We start from the raw sequence: 27,433 nt of genomic DNA on the forward strand, positions 1-27,433 counted from the left end.
ATGCAATTTCACCTTTCACTCATCCATGTCATATCACTCATATACCTCCTAAATTTGGATTTACCCCAGTTAAATACATAAACCCTCACTCTACAAATTTACACCTGAGCTAGTCCTACTCTCTGCTCCCTTTATAGCCAAGGGAAAGATATAGACAATTTTAGACCGCAGTTCACCTACCCTGCTTTTATGTTTGTTTGAGGATTTGATGAGTAATGCTCCACAGTCTTGACAGTCAGCTAGATCTGCATTGACTGGGGAAGTCCAGCTCAATATCTACGTGCTTGATTATTGCCACTCCATGCTATATCCTCTTTGCTCTCAAGCAAGCAGAGATCCTTAAGACAAGCTTATAGCTTATTCTGACAGGTGGAGCTAACAAAGATTAACACTGTATATCTGCAGGGTTTTGGCTCAGTTGTCAGGGCTGGGAAACCAGCAGCCAAAATTACTGCTATCTCACATGTTTGAAGGTTAAGAGATAGACCTCATCCAGGCAAATGAGAACAGCGGGCAGCTGGTATAAAATAAACACATATACTCTGCTAAAACTGTTCCAAGATGAACTCAGCTTCCATGAGAAGCTAAGGAAAACAGTGACACAAATTTCTTTACAATGGCTCCTTTGAACTGAGAGACCATGTTGTCACCCCTAAACATACAGGGCTGTACTTTGTCTTCTTTTTCTCAGGGTATTTTTAAACAGGACAAAGTACTACAAACAAGAAATTCCACCTTCATGTTGTTTACTGTCACTGATCAACTCCCACGATCACTTCATACCTATGCCAAGCACTGCCATGCAATAGTGACCCACCATTATCAAATCTACAGATTAATCAACACCTGCTAACATGATCCCAGCAAGATTAAGCAGAAAAAAAATTACAAACAGAATAATCATCTAGTGATACAACAAATATAACAGCAACAGGTTCATTAAATGTTCTGCGACTGAGAAACAAGCAAGACAACCAGGTAGAGAAGGAAGCCAGGTGCCTCCCTGCCAAAAAACAAAACAGACTCTGAACAAGAAAGCAAAAAAAAAAAACAAAACCAAAAACCCACAGAACACCTCAGAAAAAGATGACAAATGCTACACTTGCAAAACTACAGCTTAAATCAACAGGATATAAAGAACTTAGTTCAAGCTTTTGCCAACATGCTCAGTCATGCTCTACACACACTTCACGCTTCGTAAGTCCTGCTCTCAATCACGAGAACTACATCTTCCTCCCACAAGAGCGCAGCTTCAGCAGCACCACCCCGCCGCCGCAGAGCGCACCAGGCTCCGGCCCCCCTCCTTGCACCTCCTTCGACCACCTCCAACCACCCAGCAGTCTGGGATCCCCAGAGGCTCCTGTCCCGAGGTCATCCCTTGGAGTGGCAGCTCCCTGGGCATGCACGGAGCCACGCGGCCCCTGGCAAACCAACAGGCACGGCCTGTCCTCTGCCATCTTTTCGACATCCAGGCGATGGGGATAAACGCTGCCGGGGATTTTCCCCTCCAACTCATGCTTTAAAATAACATGAGGATGTAGGAGGAAGCATCTTAAGTTCATCCTGCCTCACATGGTGCTATTTTAGGCAGGAAATCCCCACAGGCTGGTTAAATTTTGATGCTTCTTCCCAGCTGCTGTCCCTTCCTTCAAGCTCACCATGAGACTCCATCTCCTCCTCTGGCTTTAATCACCTGATGGCATTGCAGCAGGGAAAACAGTAAAAATTGCTATCCATGGAAAACAGTAAGAAATGAAAAAGTATTTTTCTGTAAAAATGAAAACAATACCAACCAAATACTCTGTGCCGCAAAAACTTCTGCTATTTCTCAGGCTACAGCATCACACTTTGTTTTGGTAACTTATAAAAAAGTCATTTGAACACCAACATCAGCAAGTTTGCCAGCCTTTTAAAAACTCAAAAACACATACCTGACGTACGAAACTATTAGAGGTAGTGTCAGAAGATGTACTCCCGTCTGATCCTTTAAATCGGTTTTTTCTTCTTGCCCCTTTACCATAAGACTGTAAAAAAATGATTAGAGGAACAGAGTTAGTTTATGTAACACTGAAGTTTCCACTACATACATCACTGATGTACCACGGTCTGCTAGATTATCAGGGATTCAAACATTTCTGCCATTTAATGGGCACAGATTCAAGTAAGTAACTGATGGGACTATTTGCCTAAGTGCTCACTTACACAAGTAGGTTGGATCAATTGAGTCCTGAATGTTTACTTTTTCACATTCAGGTTCGGGGAAGCATTTATAGACTTGAACAGTTGTATTCTTTTTAACACAAGTCAAAATGATTAAAAGTACAGTTTGCTTTGTAGCTAGTTTAAACACATAGCAGATACTGGAGCAGCCTCCAGTACATCACAGCTATAAGCCAAGTCAGCTGAGGGAAAACTAAACAGTTAGGAGACAAAGTTGATTCAGATACAGTCCTATGACACAGGAAGAATATATAATCAAAAAAAAAAAAAAAAGGCAGAAATACTTAAAAGTAGCAGAACAAACAGAAAAGGAGGAAAAACATAACTGGAAAAAGAATGAACAAAAAAGTAAGGTCTCCTTTTGCAAGCCACAAGGAGAAAGTAACGGTTGGCCGAAGTAAAAGTGATTAAAGTTTGTTTTCCAAACATACTAAATAGATGGAAAGAGAAAACAGTTGAACACAGAACCCAGTAACCCACACTGTAGACCACACCATGTAGACCCTAGACACAGTGACACTGTCTCGTTGTTCCCAGGGCCTCCCTCCCAGCCGAAGCACAGTCTTGCATAATTCCATTAAGATATACTTCATCATATCTGGTTACATTACTTAAATTCATCTAAGCTTATATCAAAATCATGTCGTGATTACTTCAAATATTATTCTCCTCAAGATTGATAAATGAAATCTTTTCTCACTCATCATGCTGATGTAAAGGTCATTTTACTAATCCATCTCTCCTGATCACGTCTCCCATCTGTAAACACCTCCCACCGTTCCCTGCAACAGACAGATCCTTTGTCTTCGCTTCCAAGGCCTCCCTTGGCCCACACCCAATCTTAGCTCTCATCTCACGTTCAGCACCCAACTTCCAAATTCCTCCAGCACTCAGGAAGAAAAACAAACATGAGCCTCCATCACCTACATGCTAGATTTTCAAATAAGTTATTTCATATCCACCCCCATACTATCTTGCAACCCTTCTCCCAAGAATACAGCTTCCTTTGCAGAAAGCTCTCTATTCACCTTAAAATAAAACAAAAAAACCCTCTGGGTAATAAGGTGATATCTCTAAATATTACACTAATGAATTATAGCACTTGTCCAATATTCTATTCTAGATTTGCAATCTCTGTATCTCCATCGTGCTGCTGTCTTTGCCAATAAACAGCTGCTGGTCCTGCATTTAGGCAACTGTGCTTGGGTACCCAAAATTTGTCCATCTCTGGGTTTGGGCAATCTTCTGAGCACCATGTTGAGCTTCAGGCTCGAGTCCCTTCCGTTTTCCTAACAGGAAAGGCCGGGCTCCAGGGCAGGCACTGAGGTGCACTTAACATCTAGGGTGGACGGACCTTTAAGATAGTAACTTCAAAATCTACACTGTAGCTCTAAGGTTATACAGTTACACAGTAACATGCATGAAAAACATGATGGGAGACTTTGCAATCTAAGGGCAATTAAGAAGGATGACAAATAGCAACTGCTAACAAGATTATTTTTCAAAACAACAACTGCAGATACCTTACCTCCAAGAGATGCACCAGAACAATCTCTGGGGTGGTATCTGGACCACTAATGTCGACTCTAGGGAAATTCCAGAGCACTGGTTGAAATCTAATATGATACCAGCATTTTAGAAAGAATGACTCAGGCAACAATAGATCTGTCAGCCTGACACTGACTCTCAGTAAAATAATTTAATATCTGCTATGTCGCTAAGCTAACAAAGACTTAAGAGAAGGGTAATGATTTTTTTCAAAAAATACAGATTTACGGGAAAGAGATTTTGCCAAATTAGCATAATTTTTAAAAAACTAAAACATTCATGTAATAATTTTCTGAAAGGGACATGATTTGATAGCACATACGTGTTGCTTAGGACAGAACAATACGAAAATCAACATGCTACATATTATAGGGATTAAAATAGGACTTTTTGATGAGTCTAGAATTGTAACCTAGGTCACAAGATGTAAAATGTAAACTGAATAAGCAATTACTTTATATGGGTGCATTTTTAAAAGGGACCTTTGATAATGGAAAACTTCTTTGATAACAGAAGAGTCTTCATAGATCTGTAAAAATAAAGATTAGATTGGAAGCACAATTACTATTAAAGTATTTGAATATTTTTCCAGTTGCTATTAGAAAATCATCTTTTTCCATCCAGTACAGTATAATATTAAGGTACCTGAAAGGCACAAAAGGTATTTCAGACATTGAAGGTCTTACAAATAAAACAACTTATAAAAATTAAAATTTATCAGTAAAAAACTACAGTCATAAAAGTAACATGACTGTACTGTGAGTGTTGATTTTTACCTGTCAGTATCTTACACCAGCTTTTCCCCAATTCTTGTGAAAGGATGCTAAAATATAATTCACAAAAACTGAAAAATTTAAGGCATTTACATTGCAGCTCAAGAATATAAAACATCCACATAGAGAGCACAGCATCTAGACAATTTTATAAATAATGTGCAGTATAGAAATGTGTAATCCCCAATGCAATTCTACAAGCATTTACATACATTATTCTCCTACACAGTCATATTTTTTTATTTGTATCCAGTTGCTATGATTTTGATTTGATTTATAGAATCTTGGTGCTCAGTTTTGTAAGGCAACAAAAACTACTACAAAGCCAAAAAAAGGACTGTACATAAAGTTATGAGGATAAAACAACACCAGAATAAAAATGCGTTACAGTTACACATGCATTGCAAGCACAGATAAAATGCACTACTCTATCTGAGTAGCAAGGACTGAAAGCGTTCGTCTCTGAGAGCATCACAGCGTGAACCCAGCTCAAACGGAAACCTGCCTCGACTCTTCAGCCCTCCCGTGCGCGCGCGTGTGCGCGTGTGCGTATGTGAACAGCAGCACACGCATTTTTGTTCTAATCTGATGTAAGCAAAAACTGCTCAGGAGCACAAGCTAAATACTAGTTTTGACCACAAAAAATGTTTGACATGACAACAGGCTTTGTCTACAGAGTTGTTCCATAAATTAGAGAAGTCACTTTCACAACCTTTTTTTTTTTTTTTTTTTTGCACAGACTGATATGTAAGAGGAGAAAAGGAGGCGATTTGAGCATGATAGAGAAGTGGGATTTGATGACTGCTCTTACTGTTCTAAAGGGGTGTGGGTCACATTTATTTTCTAAACCCTTATTTTGACTTTCAAGCTTATTCCCACAGCCAGAGATGCCTGAGACACTGTTCTAAGCATGAGAGAAGCATTCCATGAACAAACTCTTACATATTTAAGAAAATGATTAATGGTTAAGAAAGGATCTCTAGCACGTGAAGAATCATGCATACTAATCATGCATCCCGTCATACCACATTTTGCTTCTTTGCTTGTATTTTTCTATAATACCTTAAATACAAGACCTTTGTACTTAAAATAATCTACCAGTTACTTGCAATTCTAGGGGGAAAAAGGAGATTTTTTTTCTTCACAATGAACCCAATACATTACTGTGATTTTCATATTAAAATTAACTGTCTTATCTATGTTCTATGCAGCAGTTGACTGTAATTAGGTAGCTAAAAATAAAGGGCTGAATCACAATATGCAGACGTTGGCCAGTAAAAGCAGCAACACGGGGCAGTCTTTTTCATAGCACACAGTGGCCCTAGCTAAAAGTAGAACAACCAAACTGGAACCAATGTCTGTGCAGCTCCATACACTGCCTCCAACAGTAACAACCTCAAAACCCAGCACGAATAGCTGCCTGTGAGGAACCATAAACCATAACACAACAGGCTCCCATCCTGCAAGCAAGCCTGTTTATGAAGTTTTGCTCACAGGAACATTCTTACTGGATTTCTGCAGAACTTCTTACACAAGTAACGTTATGTATAAATGTGTTTACAAGATCAAAACTGTAGCTTGGTTTATTAGTCAGATGCGTGAAGTTCTTTCAAAATTGGCTGAGTCGCTTGAGACAAGAAACACAACACATGCACTTATGTTCTACAGCTTCTTAAAATACCTGGCAGACGATGAGAGACCTTAAAAATAACCTTCCAAAGTAATCTTGTAAAAAAAAGGTTCATCCAGCAGAGTCTTAACAAAGCAAAGAAAGGCTCTGCTTTCTAACTCTGACTTGAAAGTACATTATGCAACCTTTATTCAGTCCATGTAACGAAATAAAATACGGGAATCATAGCAAGTATTACAGGTATGCATAGCAGTTTCTTGATAATTAACAGTTTCATATACAATTATCTCAAGTTATTACAAACAGATGACATTAACATCAGTCAGTGAAAGCCTTTGATTTTTACGAGATTTTGCCTCAATACACAAAAAGCATGCCTCCATAACATTAATCCTCTAACACACATGACAAACAGAAGGCACGGCTAATCACTATATGCAAAATACTCTCATCTGGAAAAGGAAACACAAAACATAGCAAATGACCAACTATCTACAACCAGGAGACCAATCTTCAGTGAAAATCTTAAAATGCTATTCACCAATCACTCCCATAGTATTTTATACCAAAGCAGAGAAAAGCAGTACACACAGGGTGCACCTGAACCTTTACTAATTATAGCGGGCAAAACAACACCAGCATTGAGACAGATACCAAAGACAAATCCTTAAAAACTAGCCCACTGGTCTCATTCAAAGAATAAAACAAAGGTGCTTAGGCATCAAAGTCACTGAAGTACAGTTAGGTCTCGAAACAAAAATAATGATGCAAGAAAGAAAGAGAGAACAAAGCAAAGAGAAAAAAATACTGAATTGGAATGAAGCTTACATGACCTCAGCAACCACAAACAAACAACCAACTATAAGGATCAAAGAACACCTAAAAGTAAAGGAAAAGATTGATCCTGAAAGCTTACAGAACTGCTAGATAGATCAGCAATGAGAGACAGTACAGTAAGCATTTTCTCCTCGCCATGCAAAAGCTTTGAAAGACTTTTTAAAATGAATGTACATTAGATGATAAATAGACTCATAAGACAATGCAGAATATGCAGGTCCAACTCCATTATTCTCTTGAAAAAATAAGGTTTTGCTACTTGAATCAATTTCTTACAGGAAGGCAACTGAGAACGTTCCTGTAGATAAAACCTTCTGGTTAAAGACCAGACTTGCCATCACTAACAAACCATACCCTCCAGCTGATACCCCCAAAAGCAATACCTTCCAGATGCTGTAGCCTCTAACATCTGCTAAATTATTGTAAACCCTCAGACCTATTACTTGAACAAAATAATCTGAGGTCTTTGGATATAAAGGGTCAGCTACAGAAAAAGACATGAATATTTCAGATTTTTGCACCATAAATCAGAATAATCTCATAAAGGAGGGGTGGCTAGCCTTTTATCCTATGCACTATATACCCAAAGTCTTCATACAGTAAGGCCTGGAAGATGTACACCTTGGTGATGAGCTTCCAAGCACCCCATACCTCTACTCTGAGAATTGGGGCAACAGGGCAATGTCTCCCAGCTTGTCCCTATCGCTTGACCGGGATTTCAGGTCACCCTCCATGGGCAACACTGGTGCAGCCCTGCGACATACATTTAGTGAAGAGGTCGTGGCGTTCTCCATACCACAGAGAAGAATCGCACAGAAGAGTAGCTATCCAAATGTGGATTTCTTCCAACAGAGACGATTTGCTATCATGACACAATTTGAAAAAGATAAGGGCTCAATTCAGAAATATTATCAAGAGTGAGGATCTCCATATACAGTCACACAAGCTGTTGAGGCTGTTAAGTCCATTCCAGAGTCCTTTTTATAAATCCTCCATCTATACCAAAGTAAATTCAACAGAAGGAGGCACCTGGCCTGCTCCCCTCCTGCCTGCAACCCAGGACCCAGTTTCAAGTCTGCTGCACACCTATCTGCCCTGCAGCACCAGTGATTAAGATACCTGTTTTCAATTCAGCAAAAAGGGCAAGTAACAGTAGCAGATGTTAAAATCAATGCCTAAACTCCACTGTATCTCTTACAGCCTTTTAAGATTGGTGACCTGTAGGCCAGGTGCCTGCTCCTCCATCCCTCAATCTCCATGAATTTGCATATTTATCTTAAACAAGTAAACAGAAAAAGAATTCTGACCCTATGACAGAAAGAGGTATTTGCAGTCAGCAATGGGGAATCTTCCCTCTGCAAAGCAGGGTGTGTTGCCTTGCTGACAGAGACTAAGGCAAAAACACTGATTTTGATTGCTTTGTGTTATTTTGAAACTCTTCTATCCTGGAACAGAAAAGAATTGAGTAAAAGAAACAGCTGAAAAATAATTGTAACTCCAGAGAATCCAAGGTTGGAAAAGTACAGGAACTTTCATCCATAGCATTTGATTTATAAACCTAAAGACAAAGCAAGGCAAAAATAGAGATACTATTCTCTAGAAGATGGTTAACAGATACTCAAATTAATTGGAACTAAAAATACTGAATTGTTTCAAAGGACTTTACAATCCAGGAAAATGTAAAAAACAACGATTATAGCTCATATCTGCTGATGATGTAAAATACCCAACTGAAAGAAATGAGCACGGAAGACTACCTATTATTGGTAGAGTCCAGGAAAATGCAGAACAAAACGTAAGAGCTGAGAAGAATCATCAGAAAAGTAACAGCTGAAAGTTGAAGGGATTTTTAAATCAAAAACTATTACAATTTATTTCTGTCATTAAGAGGCACAGTATTGAAAGGAGATCACCATATCAGCAGAGAAAATACTACCCCTTGCTGAGAACCTTGAGAGAGTCCAGCGAACGCAGTTTGCTTTCATCTCCTTCTCATTCGAATACACTATTGTGAGCTACTGCCATATCGCACCTGGCTTCTAGGGGTGCGGGGAGAAGAGGGTAAAACTTTCCATACATCCTTTAAAATGGTTATTGCTATTATTTAAGTAAGCAAGGGGTATAAACTTTGTTTTTTTCAATCAATTACAAGTTAGTCTTGCAAGTTAGTCCTGGGAAATACTCTACTGCAAAATATTTGTTTAAAGAATAAGTAAACAGGGTCTGTGTTGTGATAAATCGGCTTAGCTGAAATAGAGCAGTAGAGGGCAGTGTGATTAATCTGCTGGGAATAAATCTCTGGCTATTCTTCTTATTCCCCATCACCGCAAGACAGCCTGTGCAGGGAAGGTGCTATGCAGCTGAAAAGATAGCTGGAGATCCAGAAAGGGCAACAGTCATAACAGTCACAAGGCTAAATAACTAAGCTACTATTCAGGAGTCACCAAACTGTACATTACTCTAAAATTCACAGCAATCATAATCTACACGGAATGAAAAATGAACAATCTCGAGCCTAACTCCACAGCTCCCATTTATGTTCTCCAATGCAACTGGACCAGCTACAGCTGAGCTCCGTGCAAAGGGAAGCCTGCGCACATCACAAGCAAGTGCTGCTGGTGCAATGAAGCCTTTCGACTTGAAAGGAGGAAGCATTCAATATAATCAGAACACAAAGGAAATCTAAATCCAAGTGAAAGAAATGAAGAAAACAATCAAGAAGGAAATTATTGTCATTTAAAATGTGTCAAGCCATTAAGATCTACATTGACAGATGATGCATAAGGAGGCAAGAAAAAAACAGTAAAAAAAATAATGAGGAATAGGGAAGGATTTATCTAGGATAAGATATATCCTTCCTGGACAAGGTATTGTTGCCTGCTATAAGGCTCCACTATATTTCCTTTGAAATATCCCATATAAATTACTGATTTGATTTGGTATGACTGTTCGTATGACACAACACAGGAAGCTATATGGTAAGAAAGTAGATATAGAAACCAAATCTAACAATTTCTGGGGACTAAGGGACTTTGAAACAGGACCAGAAAATGATTAAATGAGAGGAAAAGAACAGAACAGAACAGAACAGAACAGAACAGAAAAGAAAAGAAAAGGGACCAAAAATTACCATGAGAAGTATTAATATGCTATGTTACAATAAATATATTTTAGACTAAAGACTAAATCAGCATAGCATCTGAATTACTTAAAATGATTGAGTATTCTAATTAAAATTTCTAAATTTGAGAAGTTCTTGAAATAAAGAGTTGAAAAGAGAAATTGAATTGATTTAGAAAAACAGATACTCCGAAGCATTTCAGCAGCTTGTAGCTTTTACAATTTCTGAAAATCAAGTGCTGACTTTATCACAAAAGAGTCACACAGACCACTACTACTTTGTACTGGCTTATACATGAAATTGTGAATGAATCCACCATTTAACAAGTAAAACAGGCATACATCTGGATAAGCCTGGACCACAAATACCAAAGTATACCACAGCTCCTGTCTAGACTAAGATCAAAATGAGTAGCCATGCATTTTCCAGCAGTATGGACATGGGAGCCCCAGTGTATTAGCTGAAACAGAAACACATATAGATACTCTGCATCTGTTTCAAAGAAATCCCAGGGAGAGTACAGGATAATTGTCAGGATCAACGCCTACAGGGCTTTTATTCTCTTTGCAGGTCTTGTTAGAAAAATACACTACAAAAATAAGAAATAGAGTTTATACAGAGGCCATCTAAAAACAGTTCACATAGTTAATACTGTGGAAGTAATTACTCTCAAGGATTGTTAAATATATTCACTCCTCTGCCAAGTTATGACAAGTTTGGCAAAAACCTATGGACAGGCACGAGCCAATATATTGACTATGGTGCACAGCCAGATTAAAAGAAACTCTCCGCTTTGCAGAAGTACAATTCTTGGATAAGAGAAATTTTCAAGCTTGTTACAAGTACACAAAGGCTCTTCAATTATATTTTGCTAAATCATAATTCCCAGAAGTAGCACTTCAGAGAGAATACTTTCAGGAGTGATATCACTCCATAAACTTGCACCTTTTTTTTTTTTCTGACGCACTACTTGGCATGAAATGTTTCTAGGATTGATACTCAACTACCTTAGTGAAAAAGATAATGGTAGACATAACTGAAGTACCTGTAGGCAATCTACTTGATGATTCATGTAGTCTCATTAAGCTTCTCTTTCTCACTGTGAGTATGTACTAAAGCAGCAAGATCTTACAATATTGATTTTTTAGAAATCACGTTAATGGAGCAAAAACCCAAATCAGAATAATTGTCTTTCAATGCAGCACATACGAAGGAATTAATTGAACATTATTATTCAGACAAAGAGATCTTTTGTTTCCATTTCCTCCTTATACCCTCCACACCAAAGGTTTATGTATGACTAGAATACATTTGCATGCAGAAGATGAGATGCTTGTTTTGCCTAATGGACTTTGGTTCAGAAAACTGAAAATTATTCACTGAACTGAAAAGCTGCACTATCACTGTCTTGAGAAGTGGTCCTTTTTGGCATAGGCGTTCAAAAACCAATCATATAAAATAGAATACCAGTACTTCACTGGAAACACAAGCAGAGCAGGAGTTAGCAAACTATCCTTCCTCTCTATAGAGAGAAATTCTTTATCTAGTGAAAAGAAGGGGTGAGAATCAACTTTATGATCACTATTTGACATTTGTCCACAGCAGAGACGCACTACCTGACTTTACAGTTGCCAGTTCCGTGCTTAGGGCTGAAAAGAGTAAGAAAAGGGGGTATTTGTAGGTCTGCAATTAGTTCCCTTGCCACTGTTTCTGGAGAAGTTGGCAAAGTACATGGCCCTTCTGAAAGGTCTACTCTACACTTGGAAACTGCAGGCAAATCCACATACAAAGAGATACTTTTTCTCTTAATCTAGTCTCCGTGTCAGAGTGTCTGCATTTTGTTCCGCTCTTCGCGATCCTCAGTAAGTAAAGATCAATCAACGAGTCTTTTGACAGACTGACACCATTCTCCTGTGGCAACCAAGCACTTATGTGATGAAATCAGACTTTTTTTTTCAAAGAAAATAAAGGATCAGAGAGAGCTCTGGCAGCAGCAATAAAAGCAGCCACCCCAAAAGGAAAAAAATCCCAATCTATGTCCTAACAAAAACAAGCATGTTTGTAATTTAAAACACATACAATCATATTTTACCACCCTGTTACTGGGTTTAAAAATAGCTCCATAAGTCCGTGTGGCCAACTATTGCAAACTCGGAGATATTATGCAACATTCATACACTAAACAGGAACCACCTTTCAAAATATAAAGTCTTCACCGAGCCTGCTACCGCCCACTCCCTGTCCCCCCTCCACCCGTCAGCCTGCACGCAGTGCACATGGAGCTGTTGCAATGTCAGAACCCCCGCCCGGGGCTGCGCGGGGCTGCGCGGGGCTGCGCGGCGCGCACCGCCTTCTCCCGCCTGCAACAGGTGAGCGGGGCGCCGCGCAGCGCGCTGAGCATCAGCCTCCGACCCGACCGGTTACGGGGGAAGCGGACGCTCCCCGCAGCCTGGCGCAACTGCGCGGAAGGGCAACTCAGCAGCCGCGCGGTCTTGCGCGGGCGCGCTCGGCACCCCGGGGGGTTCCTGGATCTGCAGAGCCTCCGTGGCACGGAGCCCCCCAGTGTGCGCGGTAATCAAACGGCCTGGGGCGGGGGGAGGGGGCAGGCTCTCTGGAGGAGCTGTCAAACTTTTCTGGCGGCGGGAGCTGCAGCTGGAGGACAGCGAGCCCTGGCAGCCCGCTCGCTCCCTCCCCATCTCCCCCGGCGGGAGCTCTGCCCCCCCCGCCCCGCCGCCGCCCGCAGCGCCCCCGCCAACCCGCCCCGGCCGGGCCGAGAGCCGCCGCGGCCGCCGCCCCGCTCCCGCCGCCGCCGCGGTACCTGCGCGGCCGCCGCCGCCGCTGCGGGCAGGGGGTTGTCCAGCAGCTCCATCTGCACCTCCTGCGGCGCGGCGGGAGGGGATTTGGACATGTCGCTCTGGACCATCGGAGAGGAGCGCGGGGCAGTTGCGGCGCCGGGCCGGGGCGGGCGGCGCCGGGCCGGGGCGGCGGCGCCCTCAGCGCCCGGCCATGCGGCGGCGGCGGCGGCGGCGGCGGCGGCGGGGAGGGAGCGCGGGCGGCGGCGCGGCGCGGCGCGGCTCGGCCCTGCCTGCTGCCGGCGGGGAGCGCGCAGCGCCGGGGGACGGGGCGCCGCCGCCGCCGGGCGCAGGGGGAGGGCAGGGGGCGGCGCGTGGGGGAGAGGGAAAGTGACAGCGAGCATCGCCCCCCCCCGCCCCGAGCTACCGGGCGGCGGGCGCGGGGCGGCGCCTGCCTCCCTCCCCGGCGGGCGGGGGCTGCGCGGCCGCGGGCCCGCGACGGGGCGGCCGCTCCCCCGCGGGCTCGGCGCAGGCCGCGGGCGCGGGGCTGCGCCGGGGCCGGGCCGCGCCCGGCGGCGGCGCTGGCCGCGCGGAGGGCTCGGGCTCGGGCGCCGGGCGGGCGGGGGGCCGCGGCGGCGCGGGCGGCCCGCGAGGGGCGGCGGAGGGTCGGGGGTGCGAGCGGGGCCGGGGCCGCCGGCCGGGAGGCGCGGCTGGGGCGCAGGGAGCCCGGGAGCGCGCTGCCCGTCTGCTCTCGGAGACGTTGCTGGCGAGGAAGGCCGCCCTCGAGGGCAGCCCGGCGGCTCGCCGGGGCTCCGCGGGGCGCAGGGGCGCGGGCGGCGCCCCCGAGCCGCCGCCGCCGCTCGCGTGGGCGCTCCCGGCCCCCCGCCAGGACGTGGCGGGTCTCAGCTCCTGCCGCAGGCCGACGGCGGGCGGGGGATGCGCTTGCTCTTAGCGGACACAGCAGCGCTTTCCAGGCGCGGAGCCCCGACCCATTAGCACGGTTTCTTCCCGTACTTCTCGGAGAGTCCCCCAGGCACATCAGCCAGGGCTGAGTAATTCCTGTGTAACAGGTGAGATCCAGCCTACTATCTGCTTTTAGAAAACCAGCATCAGTACAATTTTAATCAGGTTATCATGTATCCCACGTGAGACTTTTAAAAGCTCCTTGGAGATCCTCACCCGGGAGCAACGGCCACCAACCCTGAGAAGGTCTACTGTTCGTTTCTCGGAAACAACACTCAGGTGCCACGATGCAGCCCAGAGCCTCTCACCACGTAAGCCCTCCATGGACCAGGATTTATAGCCAGGCTGGATTTTGTAGGGACAGACTTGTTACCCCTGGTTGTCTCCTTTGTTTTGCACGTAGCAACGGGGTGGACAAAAAGAGTGATAAACTTGTGTTTTCATTATCCCTTTAGGAGATCTTGTATCAGTTCATGTTATGAGCAATGAAAAATCACTACATAAACTCTGAACAGTCAAATGTCTCTTTATACTTCCAATCACAACAAAAACTAGCAGTAATGTAATAGACGCATGTAGGAAAAGAGAGAACAGAGACGACAAAAACAGAAAAGCTAATTCAACTTAAAAAAATGCTTTCAATCTTTCTCCTAACTGCATGGTTGTTTTATCTCCCATTTTTCATAATAGCTACTAAATTTCCTCATTTAGCTCCTCAGCCTAGCCCCATGGGTTTACTTCATGGTCCATATGAATACCGAAAATGCCCTGCAGAAACTTTCTGCTTTTTGAAAGGAATTATCTTTGCCTGCAAGTGGAAGTGCTCTGAGGTCTGAAGAAGCTTGAGAACTTCACTTCTCCAAAACGTTTCACATTTTTTTTCATTTTGAAAAGTCATGTTATTCTTCAAAAATGATTTCTAGAGTTTTGCCCAAGTTGTTTTCTATGGCACAGGAGAACCTTAATTTAAGCAAAAAGAATGTCATTTTATGTGCTTTGATTTCCTTAAAGTAGTTCAATAGCTCAATAAAGATAAGAATCTTCCAACTGTAAGGATACTGTATCTATGAATACTTGCAAATGTTCTCTTAATGATTGTAACCAAAAAGGTATTTTCTCCTTACATGTTTGAGAGAAGAATACATCCTTTGTCCTCCAATTCAGGCCTTGAAGTAGTTATATATAGTAGACATATCTTTGTCACTTCCAGATTAGATTGCTTTAACAGAGTTACTTTTAGTGACCATCATAATAATTAAATGAGCTTAATACGTAAGTGAAGTTTTACAAGGGACCTTAACACAACATTCCTGTTTCTTTTAAGATTGCAAGGAGTGTGGAGGGTATTGAAAGAGGTTGGCTTTGACTCCTAACACCTTAATAGTTGTGCAACCATTTATTCTTTTATTTTAAAACATTCACCAGGAAACATTTCCTGATCTTGGCATATTGTCTTGACCACCATGATTCAGTATAGTCTTGGTTTGGCAAGTTTTCAGGCATACTTCAAAGGCTGCCTCTCATACATAAGAGAGAATTAGAGAAGAGAATTAGTGGTCCTTCGTATTGTCCTCCGAATTTTTCATTGTATAAAGAATATATAACTAACATTAGATTTTTTTTTCTTTTTAAGTATTCCATTCTTCCTTAAGAGCAACAGAGATCATTTTGGAAGCATTACAGGCTCTAAAAGCATCAGTTGTGCATCTGTGTTGAAAGGGTATTTCTACTCTCTCATAAATTAAGAGCTTGAATATATTAGATGAAATTCATTTCTCCTTTGCTAAGTCTTATATCCGTTATGATTACTTTTTCTTCTTTTATTTCCTGTATAAAAAGAGAAAAGTAATGATTTGGCTTGTTTATATACCCACATATAGGGGCTGTAGAAAGCAGGGAATCAGGAAAGAAGCCCTTAAGGCACAAATGAACAAAAGGAGACTCACTTGCTGTAGAAAACCTTAGTTAAATTGAGGTTTATAGTTATCCTCTAAAAAACAAAAATCCCAAAACACACCTCCAGATTTCTAAGAAGTCTGTTTTATTTTGATTCCTGACCAAAAATATGCTACCTAACTATTCTTCAGTAGCAATTATTATTCATTGCTTTGATGTAAGGATTGACTGGAAAATTTGCCCAGGCAAATATTTTTAAGTACCTTTTCTACGCTTTGGGTTTAGCAGTTGAGCTAAAACCTTGAACTGTACAGTGCAAAGTCCTTCAGCTGAACACATAAACAGGCAGGCATCCCTCCGTATGCTGTTTTCGGCCACAGCTACTCCACGAAAAAGGTCAGTGTGTAAAAACAATACGCGCAGACTCCAAATTGTTGGTTCTTTCTCAAGGGGAAAACAACCTGCTATGCCCAACCACTTCTCAGCAGAAAACCACTGTGCTGCATTTTTTACACTTTTATCTGCAATGGAGAAGTGTTGTGCATGCTTATTTGGACTTTTCCAAACATGTAAATGTTAGAGGACTGACATAAAGATAAGCTTTCTTTTCAAACAAAAAAAATCAAAAACTGAAAATAACCCTATGCTGACAGAGAAGATAAGCTGTTTGGGTGCCAAAAATGCTTTTTTGTTGTTGTTTGCAAGATTAGATATTCTTCTAGAGCAAGAAGTGCTGTATTAGACTTCATCCTTAATTGTCTTACCACAAATATAGAAATGTCTATGTCCAGCATGGTGTTCTAGTGCACACACACACACATGCACACGCACACGCACATGCACACAGAGTCAACGCAGGATTGATTGGTCTATGACCATGACCTGAATGTGCAAAAATAGGCCTGGGACATTGGGCTGATATTTGGGAAAATAAACTTAAAAATTAAACACTTAGGCCCAGGGAGGTCATTAAACACTTGCATTAATATAAGCCTGTGAGCTTGCAATGATTGCTACAAAACTGCTAAAATATTTGTAATTGAGCATATGCTTAAAGCCCTGATACAACAAATAAGAAGATCTGTTAAAAAGAAATGCTGGCCATCTAATACTCTGTGCCACCTTCTGCTTAAAATGCTTCATAGATATTACATTCAATATCATAAAAAAAAACAAGAATACATGCAGTTACCTGGATTTGAGGTCTTGGAAAAGGATAGTACAACTTCTTCTCCAATGATTAATTGCAGGCTGGTTGATAAAGTGAAAGCTAAAGAGATTTCCCGTATTTTTGTATTTTATCTTTCACAAGACAAGTCTGAACAAAATCATTCAGCTAATATCCAGACAAGCTCACTTAGGAATCTATTATCAGTCTGTATCAGACCTGAAAACAGCACAGGCTGGCTGGATTTAATGAACTGATCTGTCCTTTCAACTTGTGTTTATTATAGTATGCCTGCTTTGTTCTGCAGGATGGAGATGAGATGCAGCAAAACCTTGATTGGTATCATTATGATATATTCCATAGGAGGGAGGGCATTGAGATGAGCAAGTTTTCTACATGGTAGAATGTATGCACTGGGTACAAACACTGGCAAAAATGCTGTTAATGCACAGGAAGGCTAGCAATACTTGCAAAAGCCACAACACCTACTAAGCACATATTTTCAGCTCTTTTCAAAACGTGACCAAAAAAGGCACGCTCCTGCTTGCAAGCTGTTCACTTAGCAAAAGGCAATTTTCTTGTCGATGGGTTGTATTTGAAGTTTATATTTGAGTAAGCACTTCTTCAGAAGTTACTTGTTTCAGCTGATACTTTTTTTCCTTTTTCTGTGCCCTCCTGTCATAACTGAGACCACGTATCTCCTTTTGTATCCCCAGTCCTTACCAACTACGGTGTTACTATTTATAGTGTTGTGGCTCTCTTATTATTAAATACTTAAATCACAAGAGCACAAAAAGGCTTTATAAACTCTTATCCACAAATATGTTCAGTCTATGTGAGTTACTGACTTGAGAGACAGCATTTAATAGACAAGACAGACTGTGTCCAAGGACAGCATCCAAGCTCTTCGCAGCTCCTTAAGGCTGGCCTTTCCTCTACCTCCATTAATCCCTGTGCTCAGTTTGGGCTTTTGTGCTTTAGGGAACAAATATTTTTTTTCTACCCAGTAATCACTTATTTGTAGCACCAGAGCAAAACTTAATTCACAATAAATGGTGTAAGAAAGGCAATGACAGCCTCTAATCTGCATGAGGCTTGCAAAACCATCAGCATGGTTGACAGTTAACTCTTCCCTGCTGAGGTTGTTGGCAGTGGTAGTATGTCTAAGAGTTTGCAGATTATTTGCCAACTTAAATGTGCATAGATCTGAAGCACAGATTGCGGATGGCATGGGTCCATGTAACCATCAGGCCAATTCAATAGCTAACAGTTGCCAGAAGTCATGTTTTGCTTCCTCCTCACCTTGCCTGCCCTAACCCAAATCTTCTTTGCACACCACTTGTGCTTCTCTGAATGCAAGGGACTCCATTCAAGATTTTGAAACAAAATTAACGGAAAATTAATTACTTTTTCATAGGGTTAATTCTCTACTGCTTTATCTCCGTGAAGCATCTTACCCTGCTGAATGAGCTGGGTTGAAAGGGGAAGGAGGGATAGCCGGGATCCATGCTTGGAGCCGGGCTGCAGGAATTCCTTTCTGGCAGCACACTAGCCTTTAGAGCAGTTTAGCTATAAACAGAAAACTGCACCCAGGGACAGTTTTGAAAACATTTCTGCAGAATAATGTTGGTTTGCCTTCTGGAAAGTAATTTTTGGTAAGCACTTTCAGTTTATTCAGTAAAAGGAGGGGGAGGAAGGACAAGTCTGAAGCTTTTTTGTTGCTCCTTTTTTTCCCATACTGCAACCCCCTTTACTCAAACCTTCCCCTTCCATCTGATTTTTACCAAAATTAATGTTTAGCATTGTAAAAAAACAGTTTTCAGTAAGCTTTACTTTGTGCCTACAAGTAGCCAATGGCCTTCAAGTTTCAGAAGAGAAATGATTCTGGAGAGGAAGACATGAACGGTCGCATTAATACTACATAGCAACTTCTGCATTAGCCACAGCCAATTATTTGCCACCAAAACAACCTTTCCTTATGTGTTTCCAGTATGTGTGTGCATATAGATATGTGTATATCTAAATTTTGAGAGAAACTCTTGCCCACTGGAAACATGAAACGGTGCATAAGTGCTGTCCTCCCCTCTGACTCCGCTGCCCTGCTCTGCTTAATTACAGGTGATTCAATGGTGTTGCATCCCACTGATTTAGTATGAACAATACTGAACCAGTTACACATTTTGATTAGGTTAATGGTTCTTGCAGTGTCCTTCAAAAACCTAAGTACCAAAGGTGGGGTTGAGGTGGTAGTTTTTCCTATAACATCAGTCTGACATTGCGTGTGACTTTCATAGCAAAAATTGCTAAAAGCCTAATAGCAACATTATATTCCTAGCCATAAGCAAAGAAAGAAAACTGTGGCAACCATCAGTCAGATTTGCTTAACATTTTGTAGCTAAATACATGTTTCAATATTATTTTGAAACTATATATTTTAAAATATACTTTCAAGTACTTTCTGTGATGTTTCTCAAATCTGAATGGTTTATTAATATCATTAGATGTCAGAAAACCAATTTTCCACTCAATTTTGTCCTTTTGCATTTTGTTGGAGAAATAGCTTTTAATAAATGCAATACCAGCTTATTGCCATATTGAATTACACTGATAAAAATAATACACAAGGATCAACTTTTTAGATTGGATATCTGTTAAAAACCCAACAGCTAATGTAGTAGTGTCCAAGCCTGTGACATACATCAAAATCAAACAATACAGTACTACCCCTACTGGATAACACAGAAACTGCTGCTCATGGCAAAAGCCATTAAATACTTCAACATTATCTCTTTTATTAATTTTCTGAACGGAATAGAATATTCCTGAGAAAGGAAGAAAAGAATAACAATCCCAGAGCAGTCTGTCGTTCACAGCAGGAACATTAGGCCATTAATTTTCTCGCAAAGCATCCAATTAAAAAAGAAAGTATAATTTTACTTAAAATGATCCCTTAATAGGAAGTCTGTGCAGGTCTTGTTTTATTTGCATCTTCTCATGAAAGTCCATTGTGCAAACAGCCGCTGAAGGCATGTGCTTCTGACAGAGTGGAGAACTTCAGTGCGAGACGCCAAGTGAAAGCCAGGTGAGGCTCCATGGCAACAAATGCTGAAGAAGCAGGCTGCTAGAGAGAGCTCTACTTCTACAAGGAAAGGTATGGGGAGCACTTTTTCTTTTACTTTAGCACATCAGAAAGAAAATGAAGTTCCAGGTAGTGATAACGGCAAAAGCCTTGAAATTTTTCCTTCAGAAAAATGGAAGCTGATAATGTTCTTTGGAAATTAATAATTTTTCTGGCTATTAAATGATTCCTCTGAGAAGCATTGAAAAATTCAGGATGAGATTTTACAGCCTTTATCTGGGCAGTATTCCAACCAATTTCACTGATTTTTTTTTAATGGACTCAGGATACATCTGTTTATTCATACGCAATTCATTAAGTCCTGACCATAGGAGTTGCTATAAGAAAGACAGCATCAAAGTCATTTATTGCTAGATGAGTGTGTGTGGACTGTTCCTGTAATTTTCACACAGAGTCACTGAGGACAGAAAAATTATTTTTGTTTAATATTAATCAATGCCAACATTAAAAAAGAATCTGTAAAATAAGATACATCTTAACGTTTTCAAGTTGACATGACACTACCCTACCACAAACACTACATGGCTTTAAATCAATCGTTGCAGCTTTGACAGGAAAATAGATTAATCTGTTTCCCTGAGACAGAGTCACTGCAGATCCCACAAAGCAGAGAGCCTCCATCATCAATGTCTCTTATTTTATTCTATCTTGGTGTCAGTGAGGTGGATATTTTTAAGAAACCAAAAATAACTAGTTAGAGACTATTTTAAAGCATAGCTAGCTTGAGTGATGGTTGACATTGGCATTATGTTGAATTAACTTAGTTTTAGAGTTACATCAAAGGGATATTTGAAGATTATTACATTCACATGGTATTTTCTGAAAAAGTCTTTAATCTTGTTGGCTTCCTAGCTGATCTGTCTCTCAGCAGGGTCACCTGATATTTTATTTGCTTGCACCCAGTTTTGCCTAGAAAACTACAGGAGAACCCAAAACTTGTGTTCTAATAGCTAAGAAGAGGAATTCTGGATGTGCTCGTGAAGCCCAGCACTTTCTGGTAGTCCTACCGACCCCTGTGGGACTATTGACATCCATGCAAAGAGAGAAGCCTCAAAAGAAGAAAACAGTTCATGCTGATCTAATACTTGGGCACAGGATATTTCTACAGTTTTAGTTTTCCTGAATTTGTGTATAAAATAGCATCAAAAGCTTCCTGCAAATTATTCAAGTAAGTAACTTCATTAGCTTCATAGAAACTTTCGTGTGGAGAATGTCCAAATCCTAAACAATGATTTTTTTCTTTCACTGGATATACTACAATATGGCTTATAAACACTAACGCAATTTTTTACTTCATGAAAGCATTCCAAAGCACTTAATACATAATAATTAAATAGTTACTACAGCAGCTATTTTGATATCTTCAGAAGGCTCATCTACTATTCAGCACATAGCAAAAAATATATTTTCCTTTCTACAGGCTGACTCAAAATATTTAGAATAGATCAAAGATGTATTAAAAAACCCAAAACTGTGTATTATAGTAATTCTGATAAGAATAGAAAAATAGTACGTTGTACTATTAGTATGTTGAGGTATGTTACTACTAACATAAGTAAATTGGCCAATGTCGTAAGAATTACTTATCAGTGTGAATCATATGATTAATTTCTAAGGGATTCGCAGTTTGGTCCCCTGTGAGGTTGTTTTTTTTGTGAAAAATCTCTACCACGGGCTTTTACCAAAAACAATACATTTTTATTCAATTTTGCTATATATGTCTCCCAGCCTGAAGAAATTGTCTTAAATGACTAGGAAACAATGACAGTAAACACAATGGGATAGTCAGGACAGAAATTTTAGCTGTTTGTGGCCAAACTATTGTTTATGAATCAACTCCTGAACTCCTGCTGTTGCAAATCCAGTATGTTAATTTAAAACAAGATTAATTTTTGGTTCTCACTCATATGCTGAGTACTTTAGTTCTCAAACTAGTAAAGCAGTCATTTGGCAAGCCCTTCTGCTGAGGCAGCAATGTCCTAAATGTGCGAAAGTGGGCAAGTAGCAAAGTAGGCAGTGGAGGGTGGTCACCACCATTAAGCAGTTCCAGCTTAATTTGCTGTATAGTTCCTTCTGGAAAAAGCATTATTTTGACTGCAGTATTTATTCAGTCACTAGTGTAAAGCAAATAGACTTCCTCAGGACTTTTGCCAGTGTAAGTATACCAAATAACCTTGTTCATTAAAAAAAAAAATAGTTGTTCACATCAAAATATCAGGGAGAACCTGAAGATCATGCAGTGAAAAAAAAAACCAAAACCAAAACAAAACAAAAAAACCCTCTTATATCCCTCTTGCTCAGAGACATTAAAAGCAGACAGAAGATTATGTGGTCATTAAGTGTTGCTATCAAAATGCATACTACTCTACACTATATCCTCAGTTTACTACGTATCTCAGTCTCTGCTCTGTTTTTCTTGGATTACACATATGCTATTGTGCAATAAAACTCTATAACTGATTAAACAGAGTTTATGTTGCTGCCTGTAACTGTAGTAAAAGTTTATTTACCACAATTCAGTAGAGTGTTTCTATATAATCACTTTATTTGCATAGCTACATTCTGTGTATTTTAAGAAAAAATCACTAGTCTTCTACGTCTGATATCATGCTTTAGCTAGAAAGAGGAAGTTAACTGTAGGTCTTACATGGACAATAAGTAGGTGTTCTGTTACAGTTAGTGCTTTTATTAATCCAGATATCTTGTGGAATTAATATTTTTTTTCTGATAATCACAGACTCATAGAATCAATGAGGTTGGAAGGGACCTCTAGAGATCATGTAGTCCACCCCCCCTGCTCAGCATGGTCACCTACAGCATGTTAGACAAGGTTGCATCCAGGCAGGCCTTGAAGATCTCCAGAGAAGGAGACTCCACAACCTCTCTGGGCAACTTGTTCCAGTGCTCCATCGCTCTCGCAGTGAAGAAATTCCCCCTCACATTCAGGCAGAATTTCCTGTGGTTCAATTTTACAGCCAGATTTAGTATTTATTAAGCCATAGTAATTACTAGCCAGGCTAGTAATAGAAAAAAAAAAAAAAAACTGAAGTATTTTATTATTAACACATGAACCAAGTTTGACAGACTGTGGAATCTACTGAGTTGTCTAATATCACTGGTATGTTAGCAGTACTATTAGTCTTCCTGGAAGTGTGAAGCCTTGAAACTGTACTGCCTCAGCATTATGATCAAAACCCTTCATTATTTGTTGTATGTGTAGGGCAAGGACCATATGATCTTTGAAACTTCTTTATGCCTTTGTCAATCAGAAATGACAATTCTCCATGGGACCTATAAAAAAAGTTATCAGTCTTGTCAAGAAGCATTTTCATAATCTCTATATCAACTTGCATGGCTCTCTGGAAAAATACTCCAAGATATTACTAATAATATAAATAAATTACATGATCAGATAGATTGTATCTTCATGTTTCTAGCAAAAAAAAAAATCCCATATTAATTGTTAAATATTTGTCAGTCAATAGCATTGCTAAGAGTAAATTGCTGCAACTTAGGCATCCAGATCATTTCATCGCCTTCTCCCCTACTTCCAAACTATTTTGAAACACCACTGCTGATCCACAAACATTTATGAAGCCAAGGATAAATGAAAGCCCGCTGGAAAACAATGACTGGCCTGTGACAATACAGTTTAGTTAAGTGAGTAAAGGTATACTGTCTACTCACCATCCTTGGGTAGACAGAAGTTGACACTACAGATGGCCCAAAGTAGGCTAGTTCAGATCACAGGAAGCAGCAGAGTTCAGCAAGGGCCACAAATTTGACCTGTGAAAGTTGGTTGTACTCAGGTGGCATGTGCTGCACTCCATCCTCTGCAAGTATGCTACTTCTATGCTGGCTAGTTATTTTAAAATTAGTTCTGATTTATGGTTGTAGCTTGTGTGATTGGCTGTAGAGAATATGCAGGTTAGATAAACAGGGCTCTCAGATCACATTTAGCATTTCTATTATTTATTTTCCTTATTGTTTTTGAGGGGAGATACTTTAACTGAGTATTATCATTTAACTGAGTATTATTCCATGTGGCTATGACTGCATACATGGAAACTATGAAACGGAAATGCCCTAAGATAAATACAGCAGGATTTCATGAATGGGAAATGATGCTTGTGAGTGTCTTATTCTCCGGATATTGTGAGAGAGTCTTGCATGCAGCTTCTGTGAGCACTAATCCCCATGCATCTGGAGCAAAGACAGGTTAGACTCTTGTGGTGGTACTTTCCAGATTGCACTATGATCAAGAGAAACAATGCAGATTTCTCATATTTCTTGTAGCCTAAAAATGTGTGCAGTGAAATCAGTTCATGCAAAAAGCTGTGTAACTGCAGCCCTAGAAGCCATCCAGGAAATAGCATACAGTGCCAAAAAGGCAACTATCACATATATCACACAAAGCAAGGACATCAGGATTGACTGGACCGATGATAAAGTTCCTGGAACATCTGGTAATTAATCTTAGTTTGGGGAGGATTTTAAAAATGTTGACTTACATGACTAAGTCTCTTTCAGTCTAGTAAAATAGTATATTTATGCCAAGAGACCTTTGCTTCTACAGATCCTCAGTTGCTTCTCATAAACTTTAAAAGAAAAACATGTTTAGAGCTGTACATCCTACTTTGAAAAAGGGTAAACTCTCAAAAAGCCACACTGTGTTTATAGGTACTACAGAGAAGCTTTAGATATAAGAGAAGCAAAACTGAAAAAAGGTTCATTGATAAAAATTATTTATGGTTCTCCATTTCAGTGTTTGAAATTTATCTGGCTGCAGCTTGTACACACTCCTTCATTCAGTAAATTTGGTACAAACCAACCAAGTACCTGTATTCTTGGAACAATATTTGATCCAATAGCCCTCATACACTGATGTAGTCTCTGAAAAATGAAAAATACAATATTTGTCTAATATTTCTGATCACTGCCTTCAAGTTAACTTCTGCAATGCCCTGTAGTGAGTCTTGCCTTTTCATCAAAGCCGTAGTTGCTCTGTTGGTCCATGTTGTTCCATGACTGTGTGCTCCAGTATCTATTCTGACTTAATTTGTATTATCAGTACACTTCTACCTGAGAGTTTTATGCACTAGAGCCTTATGAAGTTTGCATCATAGTTATTTTAACTGCATGGGGGCTGTAGCAGTCATGGAGGCTTCTCAGACTAACAGTGGTGCTGTGAACATGCTCCTAATAGCATTATTCTCATGTGCAAGAATAATGCTATTAAAAGCACTACACACAGCACCATTCCCCAAAATAACACTTCACTAGCGCTACTTCTAAGCAACAAAGCTCTTCTGAGAGACCTGCAAACATCAGACAACTATAGGCCAGTCAGCCTCACCTCCATCCCTGGAAAGGTGATGGAACAGCTCATTCAGGATGTCATCTCCAGGCATACGGAGGAAAAGAAGGTGATCAGGAGTAGCCAGCATGGATTCACCAAGGAGAAATCCTGCTTAACCAATCTGAGAGCCTTCTCTGATGGAATGACTGGCTGGGAATATGAGGGCAGAGCAGTGCATGCTGTGTACCTTGACTTCAGCAAGGCTTTTGACACTGTCTCCCATAACATTCTCCTAGGCAAGCTCAGGAAGTGTGGGTTAGATGAGTGGACAGTGAGGGGGATTGAGAACTGGCTGAAAGGCAGAGCTCAGAGGGTCGTCATCAGTGGTGTGGAGTCTGGTTGGAGGCCTGTGGCTAGTGGCATCCCCCAGGGCTCAGTACTGTTTCCCATCCTGTTCAACTTCTTCATCAATGGCCTGGATGAGGGGACAGACGGCCTCCTCAGCAAGTTTGCTGATGATCCCAAGCTGGGAGGAGTGGCTGATACACCTGAAGGCTGTGCTGCCATTCAGAGAGTCCTGGACAGGCTGGAGAGCTGGGCGGAGAGGAACCTCATGAGGTTCAACAAGGGCAAGTCCTGCACCTAGGGAGAAATAACCCTAGGCCCCAGTACAAGCTGGGGGCTGACCTTCTGGAGAGCAGCTCTGCAGAGAAGGACCTGGGAGTGCTGGTGGATGACAAGTTGACCATGAACCAGCAATGTGCCCTTGTGGCCAAGAAAGCCAATGGTCTCCTGGGGTGCATTAAGAATAGTGTTGCCAGAATGTCAAGGGAGGTGGTCCTGCCCCTCTACTCAGCCCTTGGGAGGCCACATCTCAAGTACTGTGTCCAATTCTGGGCTCCCCAGTACAAGACAACCACAGAGATAACAGAGAGAGTCCGGCGTAGGGCTACGAAGTTGATCAGAGGGCTGGAGCATCTGCCCCATGAGGAACGGCTGCGAGAGCTGGGCCTCTTCAGCCTGGGGAAGAGAAGACTGAGGGGGGATCTTATCAATGTGTACAAGTACCTGAAGGGAGGGTGTCAAGGGGACGGGGACAAACTCTTTTCAGTTGTCCCGTGTGACAGGACAAGAGGCAATGGGCAGAAATTGAAGCACAGGAAGTTCCGCCTGAGCGTGAGGGGGAATTTCTTCCCTGTGAGAGTGACGGAGCACTGGACCAGGTTGCCCAAAGAGGTTGTGGAGGCTCCTTCTCTGGAGATCTTCAAGGCCCGCGTGGATGCAACCCTGTCTAACATACTATAGGTGACCGTGCTGAGCAGGGCGGTTGGACTAGATGATCTCCAGAGGTCCCTTCCAACCTTACTGATTCTATGATTCTATGATTATACCCATGTTACCAGTAGGGACATTTCTGGAACCCAATCAGCTTGTACTGACTGACTATCATGGCATGCTGTACCAGATCTAGCCATATCATTTTGATAAGACTGTTTTTTATTTCAGCTCTGTAAACTAAAATTGAGTCTAATAAAGGGTATCTGACCATATACAAGCAGACTAGTATACAAGTAATAATAATAACAATAAAGTTTTCTTTGACTTCAGCTATCCTGGAATGCCTATACCTTTACCAATAGGCCAATTACACAACACTCAGTTAACTTATCTATTATTTTGACTGATGCACTGCTATAGGAGAGCTCCAAATTAAGCGGAGACCTTACAAGTTCTAACTACTTTAATGAGTATTTAATACAAGTTATTCCTGACAAAGCTGGTTTTAACATGGATTAACTATTGTGTTGTGATTATCATAAATCTTTTAAGAAAAAAGTAAAGCATTAACAATATAAACATGCACTCTTATTTATAAATCTTCATCTTCTCTATAGGCCATAGGGAATGCTTCAAGCTACTATAGAACGCATACTTTAAATCTATGTTAGCATTGTAATGGGCTTTTAAGTGATGAGTCACTTGGATTCCAGCTAAGACAGTTCAGCTTGTACAATTGCCTCCTCGGGTAATGGTACAGACATAAGAC

At 41.1% G+C, this 27,433-nt stretch overlaps 1 protein-coding gene across 4 annotated transcripts in view; it reads right to left on the reverse strand.

Moving 5' to 3' along the window:
* The window catches only part of CACNB2 (calcium voltage-gated channel auxiliary subunit beta 2), a 265,080-nt gene extending 251,983 nt beyond the window's left edge, over positions 1 to 13,097 (reverse strand). For 3 of the 4 annotated variants that reach the window (XR_009957564.1, XM_062569049.1, XM_062569048.1), the window contains exons 1-2: positions 12,948 to 13,097; positions 1,932 to 2,024 (exon numbers count right to left, since the gene is read on the reverse strand). Coding sequence is in view for 3 of the 4 variants with exons in the window: in XM_062569049.1 (XP_062425033.1) it covers positions 1,932 to 2,024; positions 12,948 to 13,052 (198 nt within the window). In the remaining variant the exon portion in view is untranslated. The remainder of the gene's footprint in view (positions 1 to 1,931; positions 2,025 to 12,947) is intronic. The other variant, XM_062569046.1, reaches the window with a different exon arrangement.
* Between the last annotated feature and the right edge of the window lie 14,336 nt (positions 13,098 to 27,433).

This window comes from Rhea pennata, chromosome 2 (genome assembly GCF_028389875.1).
Source record: "Rhea pennata isolate bPtePen1 chromosome 2, bPtePen1.pri, whole genome shotgun sequence".
Lineage (NCBI taxonomy): Eukaryota > Metazoa > Chordata > Aves > Rheiformes > Rheidae > Rhea > Rhea pennata.